Source organism: Mirounga leonina, unplaced genomic scaffold, assembly GCF_011800145.1.
Source record: "Mirounga leonina isolate KUSES-001 unplaced genomic scaffold, KU_Mleo_1.0 Mir_168, whole genome shotgun sequence".
Taxonomy (NCBI): domain Eukaryota; kingdom Metazoa; phylum Chordata; class Mammalia; order Carnivora; family Phocidae; genus Mirounga; species Mirounga leonina.
Window position 1 is genome coordinate 5,941,676 of NW_023270426.1, and position 16,734 is coordinate 5,958,409.

At 43.1% G+C, this 16,734-nt stretch overlaps 1 protein-coding gene across 1 annotated transcript in view; it reads left to right on the forward strand.

The window, feature by feature from the left end:
* Positions 1-16,734, forward strand: part of HSD17B4 (hydroxysteroid 17-beta dehydrogenase 4) — an 87,131-nt gene that overhangs the window by 68,935 nt on the left and 1,462 nt on the right. Inside the window, exons 22-23 of the mRNA XM_035013980.1 lie at positions 1,349-1,487; positions 11,212-11,339. Of these exons, the coding sequence (XP_034869871.1) occupies positions 1,349-1,487; positions 11,212-11,339 (267 nt within the window). The remainder of the gene's footprint in view (positions 1-1,348; positions 1,488-11,211; positions 11,340-16,734) is intronic.

Consider the following 16,734-nt stretch of genomic DNA (forward strand, 5'->3'; position numbering starts at 1 on the left):
GATTGATGATTTTCAGTTAAGATTACTTTTAGAATGTTCAGGCTGCTTTAGAAAATTAAGAGCTGTGAAAGATTGTTAATTCTTGAAGGACATTAATCCAAAACTGCTTCAGGTAAAAGGAATATTTTGACAACTTAGGAATTTCTTAAACATTTTTTAAGGGGGATACTGGGGTGCCTTTCAAGAGAAAATAATTAATTTTCTAGTTTTACAATAAGTGAATCAGTCATTTAATGAGAAATCTTTTTTTTTTTTTTAAAGATTTTATTTATTTGTCAGAGAGAGAGAGAAAGCAAGAGCACAAGCAGGGGGAGCGGCAAGCAGAGGGAGAAGCAGGCTCCCTGTTGAGCGAGAAGCCCAGAGTGGGACTCAGTCCCGGGACCCCGGGATCATAATCTGAGCTGAAGGCAGATGCTTAACCAACTGAGCCACCCAGGCGTCCCAGTTGTTTAATGAGAAATCTTAAGCTAACAATATTTTGGAGAAAAATAGAGGAAAAAGTTAACTATCCTGTACCTTTGCTTGATTTAAAGATTTGTGTAAAGCTATGTATGCAAATATAAAAACAATAGCATGGGGCGCCTGGGTGGCTCAGTTGGTTAAGCGATGCCTTCACCTCGGGTCATGATCCCGGAGTCCCGGGATCTAGTACCGCATCGGGCTCCCTGCTGAGCAGGGAGTCTGCTCCTCCCTCCGACCCTACCCCCTCTTGTGCTCTCTCTCTCAAATAAATAAAAAAATAAAAACAATAGTATGTATTATTTATTAAAACATTTCTGTTATTCTCTGTTAACATGAGGCTTTTAATATAAATGTTTAGCCTCGGGCTTCAGAAGAGTAACTTTGTAGTATTGAGGTGCTCAGACCCATGATCTTTAATTGTCTGTCGTAAACTACATCATCACATAAAGGCCTGGAGATTAAGATCCCTTAAGAAGAATCTAAGATCAAAAACTTGAGAAGTGTTAGAGCTACAAGGAGATGCGGGCTTCACATAACTTAATCCCATTTTACAAAGAAAGAAACGAGACCACAGAGGCTAATTGATTTGTCCAGTATCTTCCTGCTCTCGTTAGTTAGGACGTAGGTTGTATAGCTCCTAGGGTTCTCTTAAAATATTATTTCTGAATGCTGATAAAAGTAAAATCCTCTTACTAAGACTGAGGTCGTGGATGACATGAATAAACAGAAGAGTGGGAAAGGAGCCTGGTGTGAAAAAAATGAGTTTGCCTTATTTTTACGCAGATTTTTTTAAAAAATCACTTTATTGCACATACATTTTATAATCATTTTCCCCCTTGAGTCATTCTTATAAAACTTTTCAAGTTACATTTTTTCTTCTTGCTAGGGTGGGAAGCTCCAGAGTACCCTGGTATTTGAGGAGATAGGTCGCCGCCTGAAGGATATCGGGCATGAGGTGGCGGAGAAAGTAAATGCCGTATTTGAGTGGCATATCACTAAAGGTGGACGCACTGCAGCCAAGTGGAGTAAGTCCTGTCCCTGACTTTATACTGTTCTGAGGTAACTCTTAGTAAGTAGAGATAAAGTATCCTTCTTAACATTAAAGCCTGTCTCTTTGAAGGTGGCTCAACCCCACCTACCTGCGTACCTTCTCGTGGGAAATACCAGGTTTCAGGGCACTTGAAGATGTATGTTTTTCTGAGATGTAAAAGAATCCATTAAAATGAAAATACCTATTTTAAAGATTACATTGTAATACCTGAAATGAGTACTTTGAAACAGTCATGTTAGCTATATGCTTTTTTTGGGGGGGGAGGGTTTCCTTTTTTCAAATTCTAAGTTCAATTAATTAACAATATAGTGTATTATTAGTTTTAGAGGTAGAGTTCAGTGATTCATCAGTTGCGTACAACACCCAGTGCTCATTCCATCACGTGCCCTCCTTCATGCCCAGCACCCAGTCACCGCCCTGCCCCCGCCCCCCCCCCCCCAGCAAGCCTCAGTTTCTTTCCTATGCTTAAGAAGTCTCTTACGGTTTGTTTCCCTCTCTGGTTTCATCTGGTTTTATTCTTCCCAGGTGTTTTTTTTTTACTAACCAGAATCATGCTGCATGTATGCTCTTTTAATCTTTAAATGCCCCTTACACAGAAAGCCAATTCATCAGGTCAAATGAAATATTTTTAGGTCATTGTATTTTGAGACTTTCAAAATTGCTTTCTTCATCTCACAACATTAATAATTTGAATTATCACCTTAATTATCAGAATGCTATTTAGACTGCCTATTTGAGTGCCTTGGAAATCCATGTGTTTTATTCCTCACTACAATTAAAGATCGCTATAAATGCTCACTTAGAGCAAAAAATTAAAATACATCTCTGAGTCAACGGAAACTTTATTGAAATAGTCTTCTGTTTGTTATGTATTCCTAGAAAAACATTTTTGAAGTTTTGTTAAACCAATTTTGGATCAGTATTAACAACCTTCTTTTTAATATGACAATTGTGGTTTCTGTTAAGCAGTGTATGTTGATGGCCTAAAATTGGATAAAGGTATAAAGAAGAAAATAATGATCTATCTAATTCCACTACCCACAGTTCACATTTTGAGGTTTGTTCTTCTGGAGACCCTGTGCTTCTAGGAAGTTAGCTCAAAAGGAGCGGGGGATAAGGCAGAAATGTTAATAGGAATTTAATCCTCCAAATTTCAAAGCGTCTAATTTTTTTCTCAGGAATTTCATAGATTAACACTGTGTGTGCAGGTTTTATCACGTGCCTTTCTTTGTTCTTTCTGTCCTTCCTTTTTTCTATCTTTCCTTGATGGAATTCAGCTTCTTCCCTAGGGATGAACGTATATTGGAAGTTGAGTGACAGATATAAAGCACGGGATTTTTGAAGATACTGGTAGAGGAGAGGAGTGAGGTCTGATCTGTACGAGTGAGAGAAGGTGCTAGAACCATGTGTCTCATGGGTGGCAGACCAGAAGCCTGTAGGGACTGGCACAGGGTACATGTGGTGCCTTTGTGGCAAACAGGGTAATTTCCTTCAGCTTAGTGGCTAACTCAGATTTCCCCCCTTGTCTTGGTGACACTTGCCTTGTAGGCAGTATTAGAAAATGTGCTTTTACAAGTGACCTTTAATTAACTTAGGAGAAGGGTTTTTCCTGACACTTCCACTGGACAGATGGGAATATCGATATCCTGTTAATAACTACTTATTACTGATATGCCTGGTGGCTTTTGCTTGTCTTAGCATCTCTTCTCTGCAGCCTTGGTTATTGAAGCTCATTGTCATGTGGGGTCTGAAAGCTTTCTCTGAAAGGGTTCACCGTTTCCTTTGGTCATCGGCCTGCCTGTTGTTTGATTCTCAGCCGTGTTGTAACTGTCTTCGCTTGGGGCTGTTGTTTTCTCCCGGGCTTTGTGTCGGACACCGTGGCTGGCAGAAGTAGAAGTGTCCAGGCCGCCAGGCTTGCGGTATCTTGGAGAACGATTCCACATTGGCATCTCTCTCTTCTTCGTCTTAGCGCTTATTGACATGAAATTGAGGATTGAATGCTTTGATTTAGGGAATAGATAGCATTTCTTTTTCACGATCAGTTTTAAAAATCACTTTAATATCAAATATTTTGTGTTTTACGGATTTATTTATTTGAGAGAGAGAGAGCGCGTGAGCGCACACACAAGCCGGGGGAGGGGCAGAGGAAGAGAGAGAAATCCTCAAGCAGACTTCTGGCCGAGTGTGGAGCCAGAACCGGGGCTGGATCCCAGGACCCTTGGGTCATGCCCTGAGCCAAAATCAAGAGTCGGGCGTTCAACTGACTGAGCCACCCAGGAGCCCCCAAATATTTTGTATTTTCAGTTGCTCTTAGTTATCCCAGTCTGGCTCACTTCTTGGCAGGCCGGAACTGGTTACAGAGACTAGGCTGAAGCTCCTCAGTTCACCTTGGCTGGGCTGAGGTGTCCCTGGAGTTGCACAAGTCTCGGAACCAAGGGGTTTGGGCTTAGTGGCCTAGGAGGTGCATTCTAGCCCACAGATCTTCCCCTCTGTCCCCCACCATGCTATCCAGACACCACCACCGCCCCCAAATCTCTGGGGCAGCATATGTGTTTGGGGGCGGGGAGAGTACAGAGTCTTTTTTTTTTTTTTTCCAAGATTTATTTATTAATTTTAGAAAGGACAGGGGAGGGGCAGAGGGAGACCCAGAGTCCCAAGCAGACTCCCCGCTGAGCACGGAGCCCCACATGGGGCTCAATCTCACGACCCTGAGATCATGACCTGAGCTGAAACCAAGAGTCCCACACTTAACTGACTGCACCATGCAGGTGCCCCAAGGAGTGTCTTTTAAAACCAGATTAGTGTCAATCTAGGGAGAGTTAGGTGAGTTCTGGTGTCAGTGCTGGGTCAGGGTCGGTTTGGGCTGTGGAGGAGGAGTCGTAGCTGTACCTTTGAGATTAGGCCCCTCCCAGGCCTGTTCTGCACGGTCATCCAGGCGCAGGAGGGCGAAGGCCAGTGTGTTCTCGTCCTCGCCAGGCTGAGATTACCGGAGAGAGGCTGGACAGCCTGCCTTTCCTTTCTTGTGGGCTGAGAGCACAGAACAGAGCGATGCAGGCTCTGGATCTGCCTAAGAAGCCAGAAGCAGGGTCTTGGTGAGAAACTTAGGGGAAGGAAGCCATATCTTGGAATGCTCACTGCACCTTCCTATTCTACCTCTGGAGACAATGTTTTGTTTACAAAGTATTGTTTTAGAGTTATTAAAAATGTTCTGATCCACACATAGTGCTTCTTTACATAGAAATCAAGGTAGAAGCCTATTTTCCTCATTTCACCGTTACTATTATATTACTATATAATATATAATATATAATTACTATATAATGTGTAAAGTAGTATTGTATAACATGTAACAATATAATATCAAGGACATATGATCTTGTTATCTCTGTCTTTTTATTACTCTAAAAGGTAATTGAAAGCCTTGCCATGTTGGAACACCTTTTTCAAAGATGCTATGGCTTCAGGTATTTTACCCTTTTGAATAAAGGTTATCCTTTGGCTTTTTACTTTCCTAGGGATTCTTTGATTAGGTTGCAAAGGTGCAGATGGACCATCAGCTGGAGAAATAAATCTCTGAATTTCCTTTGAACAGTCTGTTGCTTGTCACGGTTCTCTTACTGTGTTACGATCATTTATAATTATATGTCTCCTCCCATTTGACCTTGGGTTTCAGCCTGAGAAAGAGCTGCAGATTAGTTTTTTATTGCTAGCTTCTGGTACAGCCTGCAACACAGTAGCCTCTTTCCGTGTATGCTGAATAAGTGCTAAAAGCCAGGTAGAATGTGTCATCTTAGATGGAATCATATGTCAGCTTAAAAAAAAAAAAAAGGGTTGAAATTAGTGCCTTTCCCTATCTTAAAACAATAATGTGTTGTGTGGATATTTTCTATTTAATATGAGTGAAACCTTTTATAAGTATGCAGTGTAGCTTACAGTATTTATTACTGTTAATTTCTAAAGCCAGCCAAAAGTTTTGTTCTGGTAAACCCTTTGGATCTCATTCTGTTGTTCTGAGCAGCAGGTACAATTCAGAGGACAGGAAGGCAGAAAGAAGGTAAAGAATCAGAGGCTGCATGTGGCCCAAAGAATGGCCTGCTCCTGAAAATGAAAACACAGCTGCCGCTTTCAGCAACTCCAGAAACCAAAAAGTCTAAACATGGAATGGTTTTTGGTTTTTGGTTTTTGGTTTTTTCCTTCTAACTCACTGATGGCAAAGCCTGGCTGGAACTTAAATGATGCAAATGACTGTCCTTATCTCTCACCCTGCGAAAGAGTTGAGTACAGAAATCCTGTGTTTTGTTTATAGAGTGTGGCATCATTGGAACTCTTCCGTACTCTGGGATACATGTCTTATGCACCGTCTTTCCTTCCTAAAATCTGAAAAATTCTGATTTCTAGAACACATCTGGCCCGAAGGAGTCCAAATAAGGAACCTCCTCACATCTATAAATAACCCTGAACAGGATTGATAAGAGACATGGAAAAGGTGCTGTCGGCTTTCACAGAATGGGAGGATTGGTTCATTCAAGTAATAATCGAGTGTTTACCATGTGCTAAGTTCTCTGCTAGGTTGCAGATTACAAATATGAAAAGATAGGCTTTTTTTTTTTTTTGGTCAGCCTGAATAACTCTTAGAGGCAGTATGCAGGAAAGTGGGAATACAGAGGTTGAAGAAACAAGGTTTGTTGCATTTCAGATGAAAGGGAAGGAAGACCTAAATTGAGGTCATGGCAAGAATGGAGAGAGGAGGGCCTCTGTGGATAATGGTTAAGAAGAAATGACCACCTTGGCTACTGATGATGTCTGAAAAACAAGAGGCATGAGACAGGGTCAAAACTAATGCCCAAGTTTGGAGCCCTTGGGGTGGGAATGTTGACTCCATTGCTAGATTTGTGAAACGTGGGCTAGGAGACGAGTTCAGGGAGCAGGTGATAAGCCAGGTGTGTTTGTGCTTACCTGTAGCAGATTGAGATCTGGACTAGGGGCTGGGAACGGTGGGCTTGGAACGTGGGATAGACTCTCGGCCGGGACAGATACTTGGAAACCATGCTTGTGGAAATGGTAGTTGGAACTCAGAGCATTAGCTTTGCTGTTGGGCGTCATGGCCGGCAGGAAGAAAATGGAGGGCAGTTCCTGTTGATCCTACGAGAGTATCTGCTCCCAGCTCATGGCTCCAGCGTTCCCATTTGTCTCTAAATAAAGTGATCATCTTAGAATGTGGCCCACGAATCTTAAATATGCAATTTATTGTAACTTTAGGCATGAATATTACCCCATCTCCAAGTAGGAATCTTTTTGTTGTTTTGATTGTATCCAGTGGCTATAAAATAGCCCTACAACTGAAACTTTTGATGAAAACAGCTTTATTTTCGTGTAGTAATGATACAGTGCTGCTGTGTAAAAATATGTTCCATTTTCCTTCGGATGATAGGTTTAAGCTGGTTGGCATTGAACGATTTGGTTGTTTTTTTCCCCTCACGGAAATTGAGTTTCTTTTCATGTATTTGTAGTCTTTTCCATTGTAGGAACATAATTGGAATTGGCATTTATATAGCAAGGTTATAGACATACTATGCAGTATTGCTTGACTGTTCCTAGTTAAGTAATGAGGTTATTTGGGTCTAAAAAAAAATGCATCCTGAAATTAATTATGTAGAGCCAAGTCTACATACTTGGACCAGACCCAGGCATCCGTTATGCATTATGTGACAATGACTGGACGAAGATGTTCTTTAAATGTTAGAGGTCATTTGTTTTGGATCTTGGAGATTGGCCAGAATGTGGAAAGATTTATTCAGATTTGGCAATGGGCGTTCTTTTAAGAGCAGAATACATTCACCCTGGAGGACACACCAGTTGGTCACTAGAACCTATTATTAGCTCCTGGGTCAGTGCTCATCTTCTAGCGGTCAAACCAGTTCGCCTTTTAGGGTTTCTCAGCTGTGCTAGAAACTAGATCTTAAGGAGGCTGGTTCCACATTTTGGATTGGGATCCAAAAGCGTCTCATGGGTTTACAGAACAGACTTGGAAGATGACCTTTGGAAAGAAATATGGTGTCCGGTCAGGGATGGGGACTTGTGTGTTGGAGTGGTGTCTGCTTCAGCTCCATTCCCTTAGCGGTGGTGGCTGCTTCCCCCCCGTCACAGCATAGACCCTGACTGCGTGTCCGTGCGCATTCACACGCAGAATCGCTTAAAACTGGTAGGGCTTTCCATCTTGCCGTGGGTGTTATTCATCTTAATAACTTCTTTTTGTAGTTTTTTTATTTTGAAATGATTTCTGACTTACGGAAAAGTTGCAAGACTCACACAGAGAACTTGTATCTGTCCTTCACCCAGGTTCTCCAAATTATGATTTTATTCCATATTCTTTACTATTTTCTTTTCATCATACATCTTAGGATCATTTTTCTGAAGCATTTGAGAGTTAACTTGCAGATACAGTGTCCCTTTATCTCCAGATACTCCAGTAGCTTCTCCTAAAAGCAAAGACTTTCTGTTATCTAGTCGTAAAACCATTATCAATATCAGGAAAGTAACATTGATACAGTATTATTTAATCAACAGACCTTATTATTTCACCAGTTGTCCCACTAATGTCCTTTATAGTCAAAGAATACTAATTGTAATAATAATAACAATAATAATAGAAATGGAGAAAAAAAAAGGAAGAACTGCCTGGGGTCCAGTTTGGGATCAGGTAATACATTTCATCGTCGTTAGGTCTCTCGTTAGCCTGTTAATCTGGATGAGTTCCTCAGTCTGCCTTTGCTTTTTGGGGCCTTGACATTATTTGAAGAGTAGAGCCCAGATATTTTATAGAATGCTCCACAGTTTATATTTATTTGCTATTTCCTCATGATTATTAGATTGAGTTTTTGGCAGGAATGGCACAAAAGTATTGTGTCCTTCATGGTGTGATTTAAAAGAAATATCTATTATTTGACTTAAGTTTTCCTTTTGTTGTTGTTACTGTTTTTTTTTTAAGAGAAGTGCTTCTTTGTGCTTTCCTAATCATCCATTAACAAATAGTTTCTAAGTACTTTCTATTCAAGGAGGTGTAGGGGATACAAACACAAAACATTCTTGTTTCAGCAAAGAATTTATCATCTTAAAGGAAGGAGGCATCAATGAAAGTAACTGCTTTCTTCTGTGGTATCCCTTTGTGATTTCTAAGGTACATATATCCCAAGAGTGTCAGAGATCTCTAAATTTCCAGATACCCTGTTCTCACCTGACACCTCTCCCCCATTAAATGCTGTAAAGTATGACTGAAATTATTTATGTATTTATTTATTTTTTAAAAAGATTTTATTTATTTGACAGAGAGAAACACAGCAAGAGAGGGAACACAAGCAGGGGGAGTGGGAGAGAGAGAAGCAGGCTTCCTGCTGAGCAGGGAGCCTGATGAGGGGCTTGATCCCAGGACCCTGGGATCATGACCTGAGCTGAAGGCAGACGCTTAACAAGTGAGTCACCCAGGCGCCCCCGACTGAAATTTTAACGGACTCTTTCAGAACCTCAATGATTATATAAATACAGAGCTAATGTCAGGCATAAAGCTTTTAAAATCATTTCTGCCAGTAGGAGAAAATACGTGCAATCTGTTTCTTCATTTCAGTAAGATTAGCCATGACCACACTGTTGTCTGTAAACTCAAGGTGATGGTGGTGGGTGATGAGGCTCTAGCAAGAGCCATGTTGTAGACCATGACCTGAGCTACCATGGGATTGGCATTACCACTCCTTTACCTCGACCTCCTGTGTGCTTGCTAAGAACCTTCCCTTTCCTCGCCCTCTTTTCTGTTACCAACCCTAGTTACTAGCTTTCCACAGAAGAGATTTACTGCTTTGCAAGAGTCAGGGCTGGGAAGCCACACGTAGAACCAGGGAGAGTGCGAGGGCAGGCGGACAGCGATGAACCCCCATCAACCAGAGACTCACTTGCACACGTGAGCATTAAGATGTGTGCGGTCCACCTTCATGCCTGAGCGGGTCTTGTGGACTTCAGACCTACTTGTGAAGAATTAAAATCATGAAGGTTGTCTGTTGAACACCAGAGGTTTGCTTTTTAGAGTTTAGAGGCTTTCCTTCTTTCCTCCCTTCCTTTCCTTCCCCAGCCTTCCTGACTCGCTCCCTCTCTTCTTCTCTCTTTTCTTTCTTTTCAACTATACAAGCATTACATGAAAACACATGTGTACTAGGGAAGTGCCAGTAAGAACAGAGCCTTTGCTCTGCACGCCTGACTTTGAGTACCTGGCATATCGTCTGACACCCATGGTGGAAACTCAGCAGTGAAGTGAGTGAACGAAGCATACAAAGCAAAAAGTTGCCTTTCTCCTTCCCAATGCAACCATGATCATCAGGTCACTACTGTTTTACCTTAGTTGGCAAAATTCTGTTCTCTCAGAGTTGGCGTGATTTAATTTTCTCTCTGGAGCAAGTCTCGGTTAAGCAGCATGTCACTGAACCCTGTGGGTTTTCCTCACGCATGTGTAGCTTCTCCTCGGCTCTCAACTTGGAGTTCTGTACACAGTCTCAGGGCCAGCTCCTTCGCTGTAGCAAGAGAGAGTGCCTTCCAGAAGCTGACGCTGGAGGAGTGGATGACTGGTCTCGATCACGTGAGACAGTTAAAACTTTCTGACACGTCGCTTGGGCATCCAGCTCTATAAATGATCTGGAGAGAGCCATGAAGGTGGTTTTTCATAGCTTTCCCAGTTACCCAGCCTGTTTCTGGGGCACTTGATACTTCTGTCAAAAGCAGTTAAGGGAAAAGAAGCTAATTTTAATGTTTATTTGCAATAATGAGGGCAATAAATATTTTATAAATCATAAGTGCAACAAACAACATTTTTATGAATCTGTTTCGACTGTCTTGCTATGCATGACGGAATGTTTGATGAAGGCAGGTATTTGAAAGGTGACTAGAGTGTGTGTTTCCTTCCCCAACCCAACCCAACCAACATGCACCTGTTTTAAAATTCAGCTTTCTGGGGTGCCTGGGTGGCTCCGCTCAGTCGGTTGAGCATCCAGCTCTTGATTTCAGCTAGGTCATGGTCTCAGGGTTGTGAGATTGAGCCCTGTGCTGGGCTCCATGCCTAGCATGCTTGAGATTCTCTGTCATCCTCACCCTCTGCTCCTTCACCCCCACCCCCTGCTCACATGCTGTCTCTCTCAAAATAAATAAATAACTAAAATAAAATAAAACAGAATTGAGCTTTCCTCCTTTGTTGACTAGAGTGTCTGTATTTGAACCTAAAGGCCTTAACCGTATAACCTCCAACAACTTAACTTCCTTATGTTACTCTACGTTAATTAATGTTTAAAATGTCTCTGTTCTATAACTTCTTCACTGAGGTGAAACTATTGATCTATTTTTTTTTTAAGGATTTTATTTTTAAGTAATTTCTATACCCAACATGGGGCTTGAACTCACGACCCTGAGATCAAGAGTTGCACGCTGTATGGACTGAGCCAGCCAGACTCCCTTGATTTGACTATTTTGAACAACTTCTTTATAAAAAAGTCATCTTGAAAAATAAAGGATTTTCTAAATTTTTCTAAATGACAGATAATGTATAATGTAGAAAGCACCACATGAACTTGGAAACTAAAAATGTTCACATTTCAGTTGGTTTATTTTACTCTCCTATTGTGAAGAAAAAAAACAAACACATGCTCTCTTCCTACTTTTGACAGCTGTTGACCTAAAAAGTGGTTCTGGAAAAGTGTATCAAGGTCCTGCAAAAGGCTCTGCTGACGCAACCTTCACACTTTCAGATGAAGATTTCATGGACGTGGTCCTGGGCAAGCTCGACCCTCAGAAGGTAATGTCCTGACATGCCCATTCATCATCATTGCTTCCTGTTTGACCAGGCAGTTGTTAGCTGGCTCCCAAATGCTGACTTAGAAGACAAGTTCCTTACCACTGTGAAGGAGACTCGGGGGATCTCAGTATCTGGGTTGCAGATCATATATATTTTTAGTGGAGTTCCACACAACCCCCTTTAAAGTGGAATTTCTTCTTCAGCATAGAGTGAAACGGTATAAAACCCACACCTAGACCTTTACATACATTCTGTCATTAGTTCGAAAGTGAAAAACCATATACTAGTAGATACTTCCTAAAATTTGAAATTCATTCCTGGTGTATAAGATTAAGAACTTGTCTTAACAGTCATCATTGAAAACTGGAAATAGTAGAATAGGCCAATAAGAGCCGGTGTCTTACTTAAGGTGAGACCCTTAGAGGCTTTTCCGTGGAGAATACCAATGAGGACAAGAGTGCCCTCTCTGACCATTATTCGTGAATATCGTTCTGAAGCTTTTGGCCAATCCACAAACACACAAAATTAAAGAAACTGATGTAACAATTAGAATGGAAGAGACACCCTTGTTACTTTGAAACCCTGATTATGTAGCTAGAAATCCCAAGAGAATCAAATACTGATTCTTAAAATGAAGGACTTCGAGCCAGTGGTCGAATGCCCGATCATTATTAAAAAATCGCTTTCTCACAGCAGCAAACCCAACTAGAAGATAGCACTGGAAAAGAAGTTGTTTATAATCCCAACCCAAACTACAGAATATCGGTGACTTCCCTAAGAAGGAAAGCTTGTTTGAAGACAGTCATGCACGTTTACAGGGAGCAGAGCCGTTTCAGTACATGAGAAAGTGCAGTTTTCCCGGATTCTTAGAAGGACTAATTTAAAAAGAATTGTCAAGTAGTACAGTAGGATCTTTGACATCAGATAGATCCGAGTCTGACTCTAAGCTCTGCCACTTTCTCTCTCAGTCTCGATTTTCTCATTGGTAAAGTTACTACAATAATCGTCATAATCCCAAAGGCCTGTTATAATTCAGTCTCATAACATATACAGCGCTTGGCACCCCGTGACCTCAGTTGATTCCTTCGCAGAAACGCATTCAGCCCTCACTGATTCGGGGGCTTGGTGTGGCGGAACAAGACGGTGCCCTACCGTCTGAGCTTAGTTCTAGAGGGAGCGGGAAGGAAATCTGATTTCGGGTATGAAGAAGAATCCGGCAGAGCAATGGGTGAGAGCCGGGCTCGGCCCCCTTTTTCTGGAAAGGGTCGCCTCATGCACATTCTCGGCTGTGTGGCCCGATGATCTGCGGTGCACATGCACAGTCCAGCCACTGTGGAGGCAAAGCAGCTGCAGATAATAGGGAGACAGAGGAGGGGGGCTGTGTCCCAGTAAAAGTGCACGCGTGGAAACAGGCCGCAGACCAGTTTGGCCCGCGGGCTGTGGTTTGCCGGCCCCTGGATTAGAGTGTGACGGGGTAGAGGGAGGGTTTCGGACGGGCCTGTCCAGAAAGACCCGAGAGAGCGCTGACCACCGTGAGGGGACGAGCTGTGAGGCCGGGGAAGCCGCGTGTGGAGGCAGGAGGGCTTGCTGGAGCACTGGAGCGGGGAGGAGGTCGCATGAGCGGTGGGGGCCGAGCAGGAGGTGATGGCAGACGGGGGAAGGGCTAGTGTGCGCGGGACCTTCGGGGCCACCTCGGTGGCTTCCTTCATGATTCCTGAGAATGGCTGCTCCAGCAGGGGACTCATAGTTCATTCGTCTCACTTCTTACTATCCTTCACGCCATCCCCAGTCCGTTTTAGTCCTTATCGGCAGCCTAAAGTGTGCAACTTAAGAACATCTCTGTTTCCCAGCACCCTCACCTATCTCTGTTCACTTGGTCTCTTGTTCCTGCTCCTACGGTTAAGCTTCACAGAGGCCTCCCATTTGTTGACACAACCCTTCCTCTTGGCTTCTCTCCCTGGTCCATTCTCGTCATAGCCCCTGGAAATACCCTCCCCTCCCTTCTCTCTCTCATCTCCCTTGCCCGAAGACTCCACCCTTTGAACCCCACTCTCCGCCATCTTTATATCCGTCCCTGAATAGGTGAATGGGGCGAAAAGCCACACATCACGACAGATTGGCTTCCTTCGAAGTTCTGGATCCCAAGCCTCACACAGTCTCTCCGCGCCGTCCAGCGGTCTGACTCTGGTCTCCAGCCAGCTTCCAGTCCTCTTGTCTGCGATGACTCTTTCGTACTTGTCTTCTCAAAGCTCCCACATGCCTGCCTCTCTTTCATTTTTGCCCGATGGCCTTTCTTGCTTCATTGGAAAAAGAAGGTTTTCAGATGAAAACTTTGGCCAGTCCATCAGCAGGTCTGCTCTCGCAGCATCTGCCCCATCTCCTTTTCTTCCCTTGCCTTATGTGAAGCAGGTCTCCCCCTTCCCGTCAGAGACTGGTCCCTTCTCTTCCATTCCGGTCACTAATGCTTCTCCTCTCCTCTCCTTTCCCCACGAGTCTCCCTGTCCCACTGCGCCAGTCTCCTGCAGCCACAGGCGAGCTAACCTCTCGATTTTAAACCAACACCCTCTTTGGATATCCGATCCCCATCCAGCATGCCATATCATGTTTAAAAAAACGTTAAAAAGAAACTGGTGAAACTGGTTTTAAATAATACATTTTATTTAACCCAGTACAGCTAATTATCATTTCACCCTGTATTCAGTAGAAAAGTATTGAGATATTTTATATCCTTTTTTAAAAGATTTTATTTATTTATTTGAGGGAGAGAGGGCACAAGCAGGGGGAGGGGCAGAGGGAGAGGGAAAAGCAGGCTCCCTGCTGAATGGGGAGCCCGATGCGGGGCTCGATCCCAGGACCCTGAGATCATGACCTGAGCCAAAAGCAGATGCTTAACCAACTGAGCCACCCAGGTGCCTCTTTATATCCTTTTTAAAAAACTAAATCCGGGGTCTGTTTTACACTGTTAGTGCATCTCATCCAGGACTTATCACATTTCATGTGCTAGCGGCCCCTTTGTTGGGCAGCAGAGGCTTACACGTTCGGTCTTGACTCTGCTCTTCTGCCCCCTCTTCCCTCACTTCCACATCCATTACGCCGCTGGTACTGTTCTTACAAAGCTCACCGATGACTTCCACTTTACCAGCCAATGGATATTTCTCTGTCTTGTTCAACCTTTGAGTAGCATTCAACTCAGTTAACCACCAACTTCTTGAAATAATTTCACTCCTTGGCTTTCTTGACGCCATTTTCTTGTATTCTGTCTCTACCTTTGGCTTTTCCTAATCTTCTTTGGTGCCTCCTTCTTCCACCCCAACCGTTAAATGTGGTGCCTCTTCTCAGGGCTCATTTCAGGGCTCTTCTGTAAATAACAGTCTCTCCCGCAGTGTGTTCATCCGTCTTGTGGTGTTTGAAGTCTCGTATATGTTGACAGCTCATAGGCCTGTGAATGCCTGACCTACTTGTCTTCTCTGCACTCCGTAGTGATGTAAGCAACTGCGCCTGACCTCTCTGATGCGAAGTCTTACTGGCATCTCCCACTGACTGTGTCTAAGATAGAACTCATGATTTCCTTTTCTCCCCTAGTCTTTTCCACCTCCGTAAATGGCACCACTATCTACCTACCAGAGTTAACATGCTTGGTAACGTAAGAATTGTCTTGGCTTCTTCCTATACCTCTGTATTCTTTTTGTCCTTAATTCTGCCTGATCTTTTTCCAGAATAAATCTTATGTTCATCCTTTCCTCCCCATCACTAGAGATACCACCACGATCCAAGCCCCCAAGCATCTCTGCTGGCTTTTGGCAGCAGCTTCCTGGCAGGTCTTACTGCCCCCATCCTTGCCTGTCCCCCCAGGATCCAGAGTAATCGTTTAAGAAATGTAAATTAGATGATAGGTCACCTCACCTGAAAACATCTCTAAGATTTCCTTTTGGACATGGATCAAATCCAAACTACCTATTATCGTGTCCTACCTGACGATTTTCTTGCCGGTGTTTCTAGCTTCAGCCCACACTGCTTGCCTCCCCGCTTAGAGTGCTGCTTCCATTCCCATGTCCTTTCTCGAAAGTTCTTCCTGTCAGCGTTTATTCCTTCGGTGTCTATGTGTTTGCCTTTTCTGGAATCTGTCCCCCAGCTTTTTGTGTAGCCGGCTTCAGTTCATGCAAAGTAGTTCCTTTCTGTTACAGTCTCTGAGAGCTTCCCATTTCCTCCTTCAATAGCATGGATAACAGGTCTTAATTACTTGTTTACATTTTATTTTTTGACTCCCCTACTATAATGTTGGCTTCATGAGAACAGAGAGCAGTATCTGTTTCCTGCCGAGGATATCACCTGGTATACTGTGGACACTCAGTAATACTTGAGTAAATTAAAGCAAGGATAAAATAAGGAACAGAAGCTCAACAACAGCAATTTAGGCCATGTAGAAACTGGAAACTTCACCATGTCAGACTCCATAAGATATTCCCATAAGCCTGGGGGAAATAATAAAGAGAACGATGATACATGGTTTAGTGGTATTGATAGCCTTTGCAAAATTCTGGAAAGCACTAAATATAAAAAACAGGGCAAAAGATATGAACCAGTAATTAGTAGAGAAATAGAAATGACTCACATGCCTAAGAAAAACTACTCGTTTTTCCCAGTATCCACAAAATGCAAATTAAAGGATGTCATCTTGCCTCACGTTTTCAGAGATTATGTTATAGTTGGGGCAAGAGAATTTACGTGTAGTTTCAGGGAACATACATTCGAAAGAGTCTTTCTGGAAGGCACTGTGGCAGAGCTTCCGACTTTCTTCCTTGATGGCGACTTACGGTCTCAGTACTTTTTGCCTGGCACTCCCAGGCCAAAAGAAATACCCAGCGGTCCAGTTTATGAAGTAGTTAGGTCCAAACAAAAGTTGTGTGTCACCGCTGTCACTATTTGCCTTGAAAATTTTAAGTATTCCTTCCCGTGCCCATGAATTTGCTGCCCAGCCACTGTGTGTGGTTTGGAAGCTGGTGATACTGAGCGTGGTCAGGAACCTTATTTTAGAAAGGTACTGATTCAGTAGTTTCTTCTTTAGGAACCTGCCCTAAGGAATACAGATCTATTCCGTCACTCCGTGACAACCATCGCATGTTGGTTTTGGTGGATTTACTTCAAGGAGTTAAGTGTTCTTATCTGAGGTTGCACGTCCCTCTCGGAGCTGGTACCAAGCGGGCAGGTGTCTGTACTGACCCCCCTGCGGGGCTGTGGGCACAGTGCTCGTAACTGCACAGCAAAAGCAGGTTTAGTTTTGAAGTTGCAGTCTCCCATTTGAACACCGAGCACTTGATCCCGATTGACTGAGTTCTCCTTTTATTTTTGCCGGGCTAAGAAGTTTAAGAGGCTTAAAGAGCTTTTGCTTCTCCTC